The sequence below is a fragment of the Eulemur rufifrons genome, chromosome 24 (genome assembly GCF_041146395.1).
Source record: "Eulemur rufifrons isolate Redbay chromosome 24, OSU_ERuf_1, whole genome shotgun sequence".
NCBI lineage: Eukaryota > Metazoa > Chordata > Mammalia > Primates > Lemuridae > Eulemur > Eulemur rufifrons.
The window spans coordinates 12,864,144-12,880,259 of record NC_091006.1 but is presented as its reverse complement, the minus strand read 5'-3'; the positions used below and the strand labels follow the sequence as shown (position 1 = coordinate 12,880,259).

General features: G+C 48.0%; 1 protein-coding gene across 1 annotated transcript in view; it reads right to left on the bottom strand.

The window, feature by feature from the left end:
• The window catches only part of TRPM4 (transient receptor potential cation channel subfamily M member 4), a 37,323-nt gene that overhangs the window by 11,524 nt on the left and 9,683 nt on the right, over positions 1-16,116 (bottom strand). The window contains exons 7-16 of the mRNA XM_069458276.1: positions 14,878-14,939; positions 14,519-14,710; positions 14,213-14,312; positions 9,747-9,859; positions 9,105-9,458; positions 8,838-8,972; positions 3,245-3,374; positions 2,929-3,074; positions 1,761-1,873; positions 1,317-1,394 (exon numbers count right to left, since the gene is read on the bottom strand). Coding sequence (XP_069314377.1) covers positions 1,317-1,394; positions 1,761-1,873; positions 2,929-3,074; positions 3,245-3,374; positions 8,838-8,972; positions 9,105-9,458; positions 9,747-9,859; positions 14,213-14,312; positions 14,519-14,710; positions 14,878-14,939 — 1,423 coding nt within the window. The remainder of the gene's footprint in view (positions 1-1,316; positions 1,395-1,760; positions 1,874-2,928; positions 3,075-3,244; positions 3,375-8,837; positions 8,973-9,104; positions 9,459-9,746; positions 9,860-14,212; positions 14,313-14,518; positions 14,711-14,877; positions 14,940-16,116) is intronic.

The window sequence follows — 16,116 nt, the reverse complement described above, 5'->3', positions numbered from 1 at the left end:
AGTAGTAATAATAATTCCTATTAGTTGACAGCTTCTTATCTGCTGGGCCCTAGGATATGCCTTTTACGAGTCTTCTAAATGTATCATCCCAACTGCCCCCTCGGACACTGTGGGAGACTGTATTACTCGTCACCAAACGTCCTGGCTCCCTTTCAGTGTACACTTCCCATGGAGAATTAAGAACAATGAAATCGACATCTGGTTTGTTTTTGCCACTTCCGTGTGGCAGCTTTAAGAGCACAGCCTGGTGTGCCAGGTCTCTTTCCCCTCTGCCCTGAGACCAGCAATGCCCGAGCTCAGGTGCTCGCTCACCCAGAATTGAGAGTGCATGGAGCGGATCCACCACCAAGCCGCAAATGGGCTGTGAGTGAGAAACAAACCTTTGTTGTTTCCAGTCACTGAGGGTTTTTTTTTTTTTTTTTTTTTTTTTTGAGACAAGGTCCCACGCTGTCACCCAGGCTCTGGAGTGCAGTGGCATCATCACAGCTCACTGCAACCTCATACTCCTGGGTTCAAATGATCCTCCTGCCTCAGCCTCCAGAGTAGCTGGGACTACAGGCAGACGCCACCACACCCAGCTAATTTTTTTGTTGTTGTTGTTAGAGATGGGGTCTTGCCATTGCCCAGGCTGGTCTTGAACTCCTGGCCTAAGCAATCTTCCTGCATGAACCTCCCAAAGTGCTAGGATTTCAGGCATGAGCCACTGCCTGGCCCTAATCTTTTGTTGCTGCAGCATTACCTGACATCACCTGACTAACAGAGGGCAGGCATCCCATTTACCTTCATTTTACAGAAAAGGAAACTGACGCTTAGGGTGAAGTCACTTCCAAGGTCAGAGTCTGGATTTGAACCCAGGTCTGCTTGACTCAGAGCCAAGTTCCTTAGCACCTCTGCCATGCAACATTATCAGAAGCCTTATAAAATTTCTGTTTCATCTGCTGAGACTTGATTTGGAAAACACCTTCACGGGGACCACAGCATAATGATCAAGATCAGGGGCCTTGGGGTCAGGCAAAAAATAGGTGAAAAATCTTTAAATGAACCAAATCCACCCGATTCCACTTGCTACAGAAGGATGGGAGCATATAGAGTGTGAAGCAAATCAATTTCTAGTGACAGCCTCCTTGGTGGCAGAACCAAATTTCAAGGCAAGCCTTGAGGTTGGCATTTTGGAAACTTCCTCAGTATCGTCAGTGGCTTGCTGAAGCCACAATCTCTGGCCTTGTTCCCAGTCCCTGATAGGACATGGAAGTGACGGGTGTCCTGAAGCTGCCCAGGGTGTCCCCACCTCACACGATGCTGAGGGCATCACTCACCTGACAGGACCTTCCCCATTAACGCTCTTATTCACGTCAGACTCTAGGTTCTTCTGTGTGGACCTCTCTTCTGATTTCCTGGCATTGATGGAAGAACAGAGTGAGAAATGGGGAGAAGGGAGGGGCAGAGGAGTTCTCCAGAAAAACTCAAACTTCTTCACCCACAGACATGGCAGAGAGACATGGAAGTGGCCCCCTAAAGTCATCCCAAAGGATCTTCCCCTAGAGCCATGACCAGAAAGGCAGAGGAATTGCCCCTAGAGACACCACAGGGAGCACTCCCAAAAGCCTACCTCTCAGGACACTCCCTCTGGGGGAGGGAAAGAGAGTCCCTTTCCCAGGGAAGGGACACATTGGGAAGACCAAGTAGAAAAGGTGGGCAGAAATGAGCAGGAGGGAGAAACTGAACACCCCTCACCACGACTCCACCCCCAGGGGACTGACCTGAAGGCGATGAGGTCGGTGTAGATGAGTGGGGGACAAAAGAAGGCAAGAACCAGGGCCCAGATGGGCGTGCTGCTGTCCATCTGCCCCCACCACTTCTGTGTCAGCAGAGACTGTGGGGTGTATGGAGGATCAGGTGCCAAATCGTCCCACAGTCCCCTCCCTAAGATCCCCAGCAAGGGTTGGGCCACAGCTGTGCCCAACATGGGGGCCATAACTACTGGGGGTATGGACAGTGGTCAAAGGCAAAGACAACTTGCCCCAGATTTTGGCTAGCAGAGTTAAACAGCCAACATTTATTGGCACTATATGCCAGATACTGGGCTGAGCACTTTACATAGATGAGCTCACTTAACCCTCACTATGCCCCCAAGAGGGTAGGTTAACTAGTGTCTTCTTCTTGTCACATATGAGGCACAGAGAGGCTAAGGAAATGGCCCAAACCAGTAAGTGGTTGAGCTAGAATCCGTGAGTTTAACCACTGTTCACAGTAAAGGGCTCTGGGTCATTATTTGAAATGTCAGTCAAATCATTCCAATAGATGAGGGTGGAACTTCCTGTTGGATAGGCAGAACTTCCTGTACTGAAGGTGGGACTCTGTGAGCTCCTATCAGATTTAAATTAAGGATACTGAGAAAGTTTTCAAACTGTCAGATTGTCAGGATCGGAGAGACTGTGAGAGCAAGCAGGGCTTCCGCTTCCCAAGGGAGAGAATTTCCTACAGGAAGGGGGGGATTTCATAGGCCAAAGTTTGTCTATGTCCAAAACACTAGGTAATCATCCAGTGAGGTCATTCCAATTGTTGAGAACCAGAACTAGGGACCTCCTAAAAAGCGGGAAGGACTTCCTGTGGATGAGGTGGGGCTTCCTTTGAGAGAAATGGGAGTGGGAAGGACTTCCTGTGTGGGAGGTGGGACTTCCTATTAGGGTCAACAGGAATTACTGTATCTGGAGTGGGACTTTTTAGGAGGATGGGCTTTACTGTGGGAAGGTCGGCTTTCTGTGGCAGGGAGTAGGGCTTCTTATGGAAACAGCAGCCTTCCTGAGAGAAGAGCAAGACTTCCTGGGGGAGGGATGGTCTCCAGGGGGAGGGGCTGCTCAAGACCATGGTGTCAGGGGCTTATCCCCATAGTTTCCAGAGTCCAGCTGGGGACTCTCAGATGCTCACCTGTATCCCATCCTGGGCAAAGAAGGCACGAGCGTCAGCCTGCATGGCAAGCTGGAGGCAGGTGGCATCGCCCCAGAGTGGGCAGTGACGAAAGAGTAGTTGGGTGGCCCGATTCTCGCTGCTGTGGAAGCACTTGCCAAAGAGGTCTGGGGCAGGGAATTTATGTGAGAGGGAAGGGAAGCAGTGGGGAGAGGTGTGAGAGGAAAGGGCAGGGAACTTAAAGAGAAGGGGAAGGCATATTCAAGGAGTGGGAAGATACACATCCCCCCTCTATGGCAGCCCCTATCCCCACTCCCAGGAACCATGCACCACGCACCAACAGCCATCCCCTCAAACTTGGTGGCCAGGTCTTTTCTTCTTGCTGCTTCCTCAGCCTCAGACTCCAGGCGCGCCAGCACTCGAAGCAGCAAACAGGCCCCAAGAGCTGAGGCCACGGCGTTGGAGCCCTAGAGAGACAGAGGGGAGCACGCATGGGTCAGAGTTTAAGGTGCACTTCAGAGAGGGATCAGGGAGAAGCAAGAAAGCCTGTGACCAAGGGAAGGTACAGACTCAAAGGTCAGAAATTAAGTGGGGTCATCAGAGGCCAAGAATGAAGTAATGTTTGGAGATGAATCTGGGAGAAACTGGACGTCAGGTGAAAATGTCAGAAGTCAGGTGGTTCAGAGACCAGGGATACAAGTGAGGGGCTGGGCTGGAGTGAAAATGACATCAGCAGTCATGGACAGGTCAAGAAGTAGTTGGAAAGGTCACCAAAAATGGCAGAGTAGGGAACTTCAAAACTCCATCCCCCCACAAAAGCAATGAACAAGCTGGCAAAAACTGTCAGAATCACTTTTCCAGAATTATAGAATCTAATCCAAAATTTGCAAAAACCAAAAGCATGCTTACTGAAGACATAAACTGTTAAATTTCAGTAAGAAAGCACTGTGACATTTTAACCTACCATCCCTGGCCCCCCAGTGTCTTGAGTGGTGACCTTGAAGACAATGGCCCACATTCCTGGTGCAGGTTGCTGGCCTCCAAGGGAGCAATGCAGACCTTACTTTCAAAGAATATGTGGTTGTGTGCGTGGACCTATCTGGTGGCTCCCTAAAGGAACAGCTCATGGGCTTGACTTTGTTTCACCAGCCTTGGAGCTTCCCCAGAGCAGAAGTGGCTTCCCAAGTGGTATTGTTGAAAGCATTTAAAGGCAAATGAATTACCCTCAGCCACCTAAGGCAAGGTGGCAGTGGCAGCAGGCAAAAGATACACTGAACAGCTTGAGAGGAAAAGGCTGGGAAAGGAGATACTTGGGAGTATAAGAGCTTTGGAAAGCTTCCTTGTGTACCAGGAAATCCAGAAGGCTACACACATGACCAGGGCTAGAAAATACCAGAGAAGACCTTGAACTGTCACCTCTGGCTGAATCTTTAAGCTCTGCACAAGCAGGAAGTGAAAACTAAAGTGGAATTGTAAACAGTTTAGACAATTGTTGAAAGAATGCTTCAACACAGAGACAATCTGCAAACTGAGAGAGTTTTCTGTTCTTTTGTTTGTTTGTATGGCTCCAAGCATTTAGGGAAATCTCTGTCAGGTCACTGCTACTAAGCTAATAGAACAAGGACTTCCATGGTCACACATGACAAAGATTACAGACTTTACAAAAATAGTTTAGAAAGGTCACTATACAAACAAACAACTGCAAACCACAACAAGCAGCAAAGAGAAACCCTGGAGGGAAGGGAAAAGCCAATTTCCACAGTGACCACATTATAATGTTCAAAAATGTCCACTTTCCAATAAAAAATAATGTGGCATGCAAAGAAACAAGAAAGTATGGCCTATACACTGAAAAAAACGAATTTAATAGAAACTGTCCATTAGGAAACTCAGACATTGAAATTATTAGACAAAGACTCTAAATTAGCTGTCTTAAATATGCTCAAAGTGTTAAAGGAAATCACAGACAAAAAACTAAAGGAACCCAGAAGAAAGATGTCTCATCTAATGGAGAATATGAATAAATACATAGAAATTATAAGAAAGGAATCAAATAGAAACTCTGGAGCCAAAAAGTAAAACTGAAATGAAAAATTCACTAGAGGGGCTCAACAGCAGATTCAAGCAGGCAAAAGAATCAGTGAACTTGAAGCTACGTCCTTTGAGATTATCTAGTCTGAGAAGCAAATAGAGAAAAAAATGAAGAAAAATAAGCAGAGCCCAAGAGACCTGTCAGACACTACCAAGGATACTATAAATATGCATAATATGAACTCAAAAAGACAAGAGAGAAAGGGGAAGAATTAATATTTGAAGATATAATGTCCTAAAACTTCCAAAATTTGATGAAAGACATGAATCTACACATCCAAGAAGCTCAAGGAACTCCAAGTAGGAGAAATTCAAAGAGATCCATACCAAGACATATTATAATCAAATTGTCAAAGGCCAAAAACAAAAAGAATTTTGAAAACAGCAAGATAGAAGGGACTCATCACATACAAGTGACCTTGAATAAGATTAACATGTAGGATTAAATAATTATAACATATAATTATAAAATTATAAAACTCTTAGAAGAAAACATACGGATAAATCTTCATGACCTTGGATTTGGCAATGGTTACTTATATATGACATCAAAAAGCACAAGCAACAGAAGAAAAAAATAGATAAATTGGACTTCATCAAAATTTAAAACTTTTGTGCATCAAAGGACACTCTCAACAGAGTGAAAAGATGACCTACAGAATGGGAGAAAATATTTGCAAATTATATATCTGATAAGGAATTAATACCCAGAATATATAAAGAACTCTTACAATTCAACAATGAAAAAGACAACTCAATTTAAAAATGGAGAGCAGATTTGAATAGACATTTCTCCAAAGATATTAACATACAAGTGAAGAATAAGCACATGAAAAAATGCTCAACATCACTAGTCATTAAGAAAAACCAGGGCTGGGCACTGTGACTCACACTTGTAAGCCTAGCACTTGGGGAGGCCAAGGCAGGAGGATCACTTGAGGCCAAGAGTTCAAGACCAGCCTGAGTAAGAGCAAGACCCCGTCTCTACAAAAAATAGACAAAATTAGCTGGGTGTGTTGGCACACACCTGTAATCCCAGCTACTCAGGAGGGTGAGGCAGGAGGATCGCTTGAGTGAGTTTGAGGTTACAGTGAGCTACGATGATGCCACTGCATTCTAGGCCTGGTGACAGAGCGAGACCCTGTCTGAAAATAAGCAAATCAAAAGCACAACTAAATACCACTTTATGTCCATTAGGATGGCCATTTTCAAAAACAAAACAAAACAAAAAACAGACCATAATAAGCATTGATGAGGATGTGGAGAAACTGGAACCCTTGTGCATTACTGGCAGAAATATAACGTGGTGCAACCACTGAGGAAAACAGTGTGGCAGATCCTCGAAAAAGTAAACATAGAATTATCGTATGATCCAGCAATTCCACAACTGGGTATATACACAAAAAAGTTGAAAGCAGGAACTCAGATATTTGCATACCAATGTTCATAGCAGCATTATTTATAATAGTTAAAATGTGGAAACAACCCAATGCCCATCAATAGAACAAAATGTGGTATATCCATAAAATGGAATATTATTCAGCCTTTAAATGGAAGGAAATGCTGAGGCTGGGTGCAGTGGCTCATGCCTGTAATCCTAGCACTGTGGGAGGCCAAGGTGGAAGGATTACTTGAGGCCAGGGGTTTGAGACCAGCCTGAGCAAGAGCGAGACCCCATATCTACAAAAAATAGACAAATTAGCCAGGTGTGGGGGCACACACCTGTAGTCCCGGCTACTCAGAAGGCTGAGGCAGGATGATCACTTGATCCGAGGAATTCAAGGTGGCAGTGAGCTATAATCACACCACTGCACTCCACCCTGTCTCAAAAAAAAAAAAAAAAAAAAAAAAGGAAGGACATTCTAATGCATACTACAATGCGGAGGAAACTTGAAGACATTATGTTAAATAAGTCAGACACAAAAGGACAAATGTTGTATGAGTCCTTATATGAGGTACCTAGAATAGTCATACTCATAGACACAAAAAGTAGAATGGTAGTTGCCAGGGCCTTGGGGGATAGGAGTTTATTGTTTAATGAATACAAAGTTTAAGTTTGGGAAGAAGAAAAACTCCTAGAGATAGATGCTGGTGATGGTTACACAATAATATACTTAATGCTGCTGAAGCATACATTTAAAAATTGCCAAAATAACAAATTTTATGTTATGTATATTTTACCATAATTTTTTTACAATGGAAAATAAAAGTGTTGGCAAGGACACAGAGAAAACGGAGCCCCTGTACGTTGCTGGCAAGAACGTAAAACGGTACAGCCCCTGTGGAAAACAGTCTGGCAGTGCCTCAAAAAGTTAAACACAGAGTTTCCACGGTTTTCCACACTGAAAACAGGTGTTCAAACAAAACGTGTGCATGAATGCTCCTAGCAGCACTATTCACAATAGCCAAAAAGTGAAACAACCTGTTCCATTGAATAACAATGGAACGTTATTCAACAATAAAACAGAATGCAGTACGAACACACGCTACAACATGGATGAACTTTGAACACGTTATGCTACGTGAAAGAAGCCAGACACAAAAGGCCACATATTGTACAAGTCCATTCATATGAAATATCCAGAATAGGCAAATTCACAGAGATCGCCCTAGTGGTTGCCAGGGCCCAGGGGAGAACAGAATGGGGAGTGACTGCTTCATGGGTACAGAGTTTCCTTTTGGGGCGATGAAAATGTTCCGGAACTAGGTAGTGGTGATGGCTGCATAACATTGTGTACCAAAGGCCACTGAACTGTACACTTTAAAGTGCTTTAAGTGGTGAAACTTACGTCATATGAGTTTTATCTCAATGAAAAAAAATTATATTGAACTTATGACCTGATAGGTTGAAGAAAGGGGGTCCTATTAAGGTATTTCTATAACATAAAACCAGGCATCTTGGATCCTATTCAAATCTTGTGACTCTTCTCTTTTCTTTTATTTTTTAAACTTCTTAAAAATCTCTCAGATGTGTCCCAACATTTCCACCCCATCTGCTTGGGTCCAGGCCGTGATCTGGGCTCCCTGGAGAACCCAGCTTCCCCTCCACAGCTGGCTTCCTCGCCACTAGCTCTGTTCCTTACTGCGTTTCAGCGACAGTGATGCATCTACATTGCAAGTGGAGCTCTGTCTAAGTGACTCCCCGTCAGCTGCGGGGGGGGGGGGGGGAAGACTAGCCTCTTTATGTAGGCGGCCACTTTGAGAGGATGGGATTGATGTATATGGACGAACATGGGGAAATGCCCAACACACACACACTTACTGTTTTTTTGTTGGTTGTTGTTTGTTTTCTTTTTTCTTTTTTTTTTTTTTTGAGACAGAGTCTCACTTTGTTGCTCGGGCTAGAGTGCCGTGGTGTCAGCCTAGCTCACAGCAACCTCAAACTCCTGGGCTCAAGCGATCCTCCTGCCTCAGCCTCCCAAGTAGCTGGGACTTCAGGTATGCGCCACCATGCCTGCCTAATTTTTTCTATATATATTTTTAGTTGGCCAGATCATTTCTTTCTATTTTTTTGGTAGAGACGGGGTCTCGCTCTTGCTCAGGCTGGTTTCGAACTCCTGAGCTCAAACGATCCACCCGCCTCGGCCTCCCAGAGTGCTAGGATTACAGGCGTGAGCCACCGCACCCGGCCAACACACACATTTATTGTTAAGGGGAAAAGTATGTATGATGTGGGGAGAGGAAAGGAAGACGAAGCAGTTGGAGGCATGTATCGGGGACTGAGGCTGCGGTGCCTGTCGGGGTGGTGTCAGAGGTCGGGAAACCGTGTGGCCGGCCTGGGTCGGCATAAGGGACAGGGATGCGGGAGGGCAGAATTAGGAATCGGAGTCAGCACTCACCATCTCCCAGAAGTACAAGGCCATCTGGGCTCTGTTCAGCAGCAGTGCCCACAGGAACAGGTCATTCCAGGGAGCCTGCCCCAGGCCAGCGTCCAGCGAGAGTTCGGAGGTGGCTCTGTCTGGGAGCAGATGCATCTGCCGCGAAGGGAGGCGTGGTGATGACTGGCCCCGCCCCCGCCCCGCCCCGACGCCCCACCTGTGCTTTGGCCACGCCCCTTCCCGTGCTGGTCCCGCCCCCAGGCCCTTCCGCTCACGCCCGGTCCTTACGCTCTCCGCCTTCTCTTTGCGGCCCTGGCCCGGGTGGAGCTCCGAGGCGGCCCCGGACGGGTACCGCGGGGCGCACATCTTCCCCAGCAGCATCTTCAGCACCTGGCCCACCTCAGGGGGCGGGGGCTCCGCAGCCTCGCCTTTTAGAGCAGAGGCTTTGGCGCCCGCGCCGTGGGACACCTGGTCCAGGAGGCTGCGGATGAGCGAGTTGGGGGGCACCGCACTGTAGAGTTGGTCCAGGCGCGTCGGGGTCAGGAAGTGGCCCAGGCTGAGGCCGTGGGAGATGAGCAGGCGCACGAACTCAGGCCGGTCGTTGAGCAGGGCATCCATGAGGGAGGCCTCCAGGTGGAAGGCCTGACCGGCGGGATGAATGGGGAAAGACGTGAGCAGAGGACACACAGAAGGCCAGGTGAGCTCCGAGGTTAAGGACAAGAGGTGAGGGTACAGGGCGATGAGTGACAGATGGATGGACGGATGGATGGGGAGAATGGGAACAAGATGGGGTTAGACGACAGTCAGAGATGGGTGGAGAATTAAGGGAAGGCTGGACAGCGTGACAGAAGGCAGGGCCAGTGTCCTAGAAGTCAGCGAGGAAGGAGAGCACATCCCCTCTGACAGGATCCCCAGGCGCTGACCCCTCACCCGCCATTGGATGTCCCCCCGAAAGAGTTCGCTCTGGGCAATGTCCACGCGGTTCCAAGCCACCGCCAAACGCAGCTCGTCCAGGTAAGCTGAGGCCTCAGAGCTCCCACAAGCTGGAAGGTTGAGAGAGAGGGGGGCAAGGAGTCAGGGGGAGGGTGTCGACTTCTGCTCAATGTCTGTTTTGCTTCTATTTGGGATGCCTGACATTTAAACTCTGCATAAAGCGGGTGTTGTGGGGCGGAGTCTGGGGTCACTAAGCCGTCAGGCTATCACAGGCATAAGGTCATTCCGCTCAGGGCAGAGCACAGACCCACTGGTTCGGAGCCCCCAGGAAGAAGGAAAGAAATCATTACGGACCAGGCCATGGGAGGGATGGAGAGAGAAATCGGATACACTTCCTGGGGAACTCTGTCCTGGACACACATAAGTACACCCAGAATGCTCAGTGTCCTCAGAAGTGGGCATAGAGTATGATCAGGGCCTAGAGGAGGCCACAGGCGCAGAGGTCTGGAGTGGCCGAAGAGAGCCTCCTAGAGGCTGGGTGTTGAGGGAGGGCCTTGGAGAGACCACTAGGATTTGGAGGTGCGCATCTAAGGTGGAAAAAGAACCTTTGAGGCAGCAGGAACAGCTTGAGCAAAGGCCTGGCCGCAAGAAAACACAGCATATGATTAAAAATGTGAGTCACTTTGATTTCTGAAACTTGCAGTATGTAGTGGGAGGAAAGAGGTGACAATAGCAGAAAATGAGGTTGGAAAAAATCTGACTCTGGGATAGCCTGGAGGTTATTGAAAACAGCAAGGGAGAACAAAGGCCTTTAAATTTTTGATCCAGCGATTGGATGGATCCAAACATGAGCAGTCAACAGGGGCATGAAGCCTTCTACAGAGTGCCTGTGCCACGGAGTTAGTTTTCCCTTCTGCCTCCACTTGCTCCACATCTATGTCCAAAGAAAATCCATCGCGTTTTGGTCATCCCAAAAACTGGTATCACAGAGCTGAGCAATTGGGCTCTGGGGCAGGCAGACCTGGATTCCAATCCCAGGTCCACCAACACCAATTGAATGACTTCAAGCAAGCCACCAAACCTTGGGAGCCTCTGTTTCTTTGTCTATAAAATGGGACTAATAATAGTCCCCCCATATAACATTGTTATCAATAACAGCAACCGTAGGAAGAGGTTCCAGACTATGGGGAGCGCGCAGCTTAGCCACTGTGACCTCAACGGTTGACAGTTGAGGAAACAGAGGCCTGGAGAAAGGCAGGGACATGTCTAGTACCACACAGCTTCACATTTCTTTTCGAATCCAGAAGCCAATTCAGAGTGGGACTTTCTTTTTTTTTTTTTTTTGAGACAGAGTCTCACTTTGTTGCCCGGGCTAGAGTGAGTGCCATGGCGTCAGCCTAGCTCACAGCAACCTCAAACTCCTGGGCTCAAGCGATCCTTCTGCCTCAGCCTCCCGAGTAGCTGGGACTACAGGCACGCGCCACCATGCCCGGCTAATTTTTTCTATATATATTTTTAGCTGTCCATATAATTTCTTTCTATTTTTAGTAGAGACGGGGTCTCGCTCTTGCTCAGGCTGGTCTCGAACTCCTGATCTTGAGCGATCAGAGTGGGACTTTCTAAGATTCTATGAATCTCCCCGACTTTCCTCACAGTTTCAAGAGAAGGAAAGAGACAGTTTCTAGTACTTGTTTCATCTTTTGCCTTAACCTGACACCATTTGTCATCTAAACCCACCCCCACCCCAGGCCTTTCATGCTCATCATGTCCCACACTGAGCTCAGTGTCTACCCCTGACCCATCTGCCTCTGGGTCCCCGTCTCCCAGTCAATGAGGCAGACTCCCAGGTCTGTCCTTGTCTGTCCCTCACTTCCCCTCCTATCCCACATCCCATCTGTTCCCCAAGCCCCATGTCCAGCCCCCTGACTCTCTCTGCCTAGCCCCCCCCCACCATTGCCCCCTGGCCCCAGCTGCAGCTCAAGCTTTGTCCCCTACTGCCATCCCCTTCCACCCCAACCACCATCGCTGCAGTCTCATCTCCACTCTGCCCCGAAACACTCACAGAGGGTCTTTCTATCCATAGAACTGACCCTGCCTCCCCTGCCTCTCATGACAGTCTCAGCCCCTCCTCTGGCCTTTGAGGTCCTGGGTGGTGTGGCCCTGCCTGTCTCACTGGCCTTGTCTCCAACACCCCCTTCATGCCACATGCTACATACCAACCCCGTGAGCCTCTAACCTCACCCCAAACATGCCCCTTGTAATGTATGACCGAGAGTCACACAGACCTGAATGAAAACCCTGTCCCCTGCTACTAGCTGGGTGACCTTGGGCAAGTCACTTTTCTCCTCTCTGAGCCTCTCTTCATCTGCAAAATGGGGGAGCTCATCCTTGCAGGCAGGGATGGGGGATAAGGAAGAAAACTGCTAGACTCTTACGGAGCATTCATTCCCTCCCGCTTCCTTCTCGCCGAGACCTCATCCGTTCCACTCTGCCACCCGAAATCCCATCGGCCATCTCCAATGTCCTCAGCCAAGTGCGATCACTTCCACTGCTGCAGGCAGTGGGCTCACAACACCACCCCCTCAAACCGCATCTTACGGCGCTGCCCTGTTTTCCCCCAGGAGGCTTCTGAGTTAACTTCTGTAAAGTGAACAAGATCTGCCCACTGTCGTCCTGTATTTAAGGATGTGCCCTCACAGGAAGTGGAATCGTTTTAAGAAGGGCCCCTCTTTTTTAGGCCACACTGGGGACCAGGCACTGCTCCATCCTTGCCGCCGAAGCTCACCACACTCCTGCAACTGCAAGATATTATCTCCATTTTTAAGAGAGAGAAACTGAGGCTCAGAGAGGGGAACTCTCTTTCTCAAGGTCACACAGCAAGGAAGGAATCAGGCTGGCATTAAATTCAACTTTGGGCCGGGCGTGGTGGCTCACGCCTGTAATCCTAGCACTCTGGGAGGCCGAGGCGGGTGGATCGCTCAAGGTCAGGAGTTCGAGACCAGCCTGAGCAAGAGCGAGACCCCGTCTCTACTAAAAATAGAAAGAAATTATATGGACAGCTAAAAATATATATATAGAAAAATTAGCCGGGCATGGTGGCGCGTGCCTGTAGTCCCAGCTACTCGGGAGGCTGAGGCAGGAGGATCGCTTGAGCCCAGGAGTTTGAGGTTGCTGTGAGCTAGGCTGATGCCACGGCACTCACTCTAGCCTGGGCAACAAAGTGAGACTCTGTCTCAAAAAAAAAAAAAATTAAAATAAATAAATAAATAAATAAATTCAACTTTGTCTGATTCCAGAGTTAAAAGTAATTGCTCTTTCTGCTGTCCACAAACATGGGGGATACCAGTGGAGTGAGGCCCCGGGGCTGAGGATGTCCGTATGTTGCCACTCTGCCTCTGGGGAGTTTGCAGCTAAGGAGGTGTTTCCCCTAGAAAATTCTTCTGACAGCAAAATGATTCTCCCCACCCACAGCCCCACAGAGCCCTGGGGACCTTCCTTGCTACTTCTCTGTCCCTCCCTCCAGCTTACTAAATCCAAATTCCACTGACTCTTCAAGGTCCAGTTTAAATACCCACTTCTCCTTGAACTTTCTCCCCTACTGACAGTGATTCCTTCTTGTGTTTTTGTCTTAAATTTTACTTAAGGTTGTGTCTAAACCCCAGTAGAGTCTGGGATCCTTAAGAGCAGGAAACAGGTTTGCTTTGATTTGGGGAGCCCAAGATGATGTTTGTTGAATGACTAAATGAGCCCCATCCCCAGTCTCTTCCAGGTGGTCATTGTGTTCCCTGCCTTGGTTTTCATCACTCAGTCCTCTAAGCTGCCATTTCTAGTGAAAGATCAGGAGGTCCTCACTGGGACATGGCACTTTGGCTCATGTCCAACCAAAGTGCTTAGCAGAAAAGGAAGAATGGGTGGGTGGGTGGACAGATGGAAGAATAGTTGGAGGGATGAATGAAAAGATGGACGGATGGATGGATGGATGGATGAATGCAAGATGGATGGATGGATTTGAGAATGAGTGGATGGAATTGTCAGTGGATGTGCGGGTGGATAGATGAAAGTGGGTGGATGGAAAAGATGGATGGATGGATGGATGGAAGAATGAGAGATGAATGGAAGGACAGGTAGCTGAATAGATAGGAAGATCAATCTGCACATATGGATGGATGGAAAGATGAAAGAATGGATGGATGGAAAGATGAAAGAATGGATGGATGGAAAGATGAAAGAATGGATGGATGGACCCAACAGAAGGAAGCAGATGTTGGAACAACATGAAAGCCTCTGGGGAAACTGCCCAAGCAGCACCGTGCCAAGCCCCACACACACCACAAAGGGGAAAGACAGAGAGAGATAAAAGGGCCAGGGCCTTAGACCAGAGAGGATGGATGAAATACTCAGGCCAAGAAAGGCGTCCGAGGTTGAGCTGAGAGAGGGAGAGAATTCGGTGGTCCAACTCTTACCCTTCACGAGGGCCTTCAAAACAATGGTCTCAAATTCCTCAGAGCCATCCTCAGTTGAATAGACCGTCAGCAGCTCCTTCCGAGTCATAATCCTCTCCACCTGCAGACAGCAAATCCTCCATCCCCAGCCCAGCTCCTCCAGGGCCTCTCCGGAGGAACGCAGGAGGCCACTCCCCGCTAGGATGTAGCTCTGCTCCCGGAGCCTGGGAGTCAGGGCCCCCCCGCCCCTCCTCCTTCAGACCCAGAAGTCCCGGTCCCCAGTTCCCTCCCGTCCCAGGATCCAGAATCGGGCCCTCAGCGTCATACCTGGGCCTGCAAAACCTCAGGGTCCCCTTTGGGGAAGAAACGCCTAATCCGATCCCGGGCTTCCCCTCGCCTGGCTCCCCCACTCCCTGGGGCCAGAGTGTCCTCCAGGGTCTCCACCAGGCAGTCCGCCGCTCCCCCAGAGCCAGCCACCAGGAGGCAGGGGAGCTGAGCCTGGGTGGCATTCTCTATCCGCTACAGGACAGACGGGACAGTCAGGTCAAGGAAGGCAGGACAGTCACCCTGCCTGGAGTCCAGACCCTCAGCCTCTGCTCCCACTAAGACTCAGGACCCAAAAGTCTCCCCCTCCGCCTCCTCCCCTCCCCCACCCCGCTTTGGCCCAGGCATCCGGGTTCTTATACCTTCAGCATCTTCTCATCACCATCAATCAGGAGGAGTAGGACAGGGATGTCAATTCCACTCCCTGAGGAGAGGAGAAAGGGAGCTTGGTCACCTCCCATCAGCCTCCCCTGGGGATGGGAGTGAATCACATTTCCCAGGAGCCCTTGCGGCAAACACTGTCCTCTCCCTAATCCTCCGTCCTGAGGCTTATGAGAACTGTCATTTCTTTGAGCACTTTGGGAAGGGCTAGATATTGAAGACAATATGCTTAACGTCCCAAGGGAGGAGGCGGTGGCTGAGGACCAGGACTCCTGAGTCCCAGAATGAAGCACGTGTTTCTTGCATGAGTCAGTCCTGTAACTGATTAACCATCTCGGAGCCAGACAGGGCGGACGTTCAAATAGAAAAGGAAGGAAATACGGATAAAAAAGATTATCCAAACACAATATAGATATTTACCAAAGCCCAACAGTAAAATCATATAAGGTGGTTTTATATGCTCCCTTAAAGTAAGAAACTAGACGGCATCACCACTGTTCACATTCCACTCATCCCGGAGTTTTGTGCTACTGTAATAATGTAAGAAAATGAAATATAATAATTGAAATTAAAACTGATTTTTTTTGGTAAAGCTAGAAGAGACAAAGGTATCTATTTGAAAAAAAAAAACAATTATTTATATTCCCAGAAAATTGGAAGACTCTACCAAAAAATGAAAATAAAAACAAAAGGTTAATAAGAGAATTTGGTAAGAGGATTGAGAAAACAAAAATGCACAAATATCAAAAACTTTTCTCCAAACTAGTAATTATAGGTATCTTATTCATGTTTTGATAAAATTGTAAGATACCGGGAATTCATGCATCCAGAAACATATGGGATCTTTATGAAGAAATTTACAAATTTTATATAAGGACAAAGCCTGAATAAATGGAAAAACTAACACCGAGTCAACCTGTCACAAATTAACACATAAATTCAATGCAGTTTGGGGAAAGGGAGAATTAGGGGAAGTGTGGAAGTATTTATCCTTTTTTGAATGGAACAAAATAATTTTATAGTTTATATATAATGTCAGGGAAAAGCAGAGAAATTTTTGAGAAAGGACAGTGACGTGGGGCTTTCGCTCGAATGTATTAAAACGTCTTTATGGGGCTGAGAGGTAAAAACCTACCCATTGGGTACAATGTATACTATTCTGGTGACCGGCACACTAAAAGCTGGGACTTCAGCATTATACAATGCATCCATGTAACAAA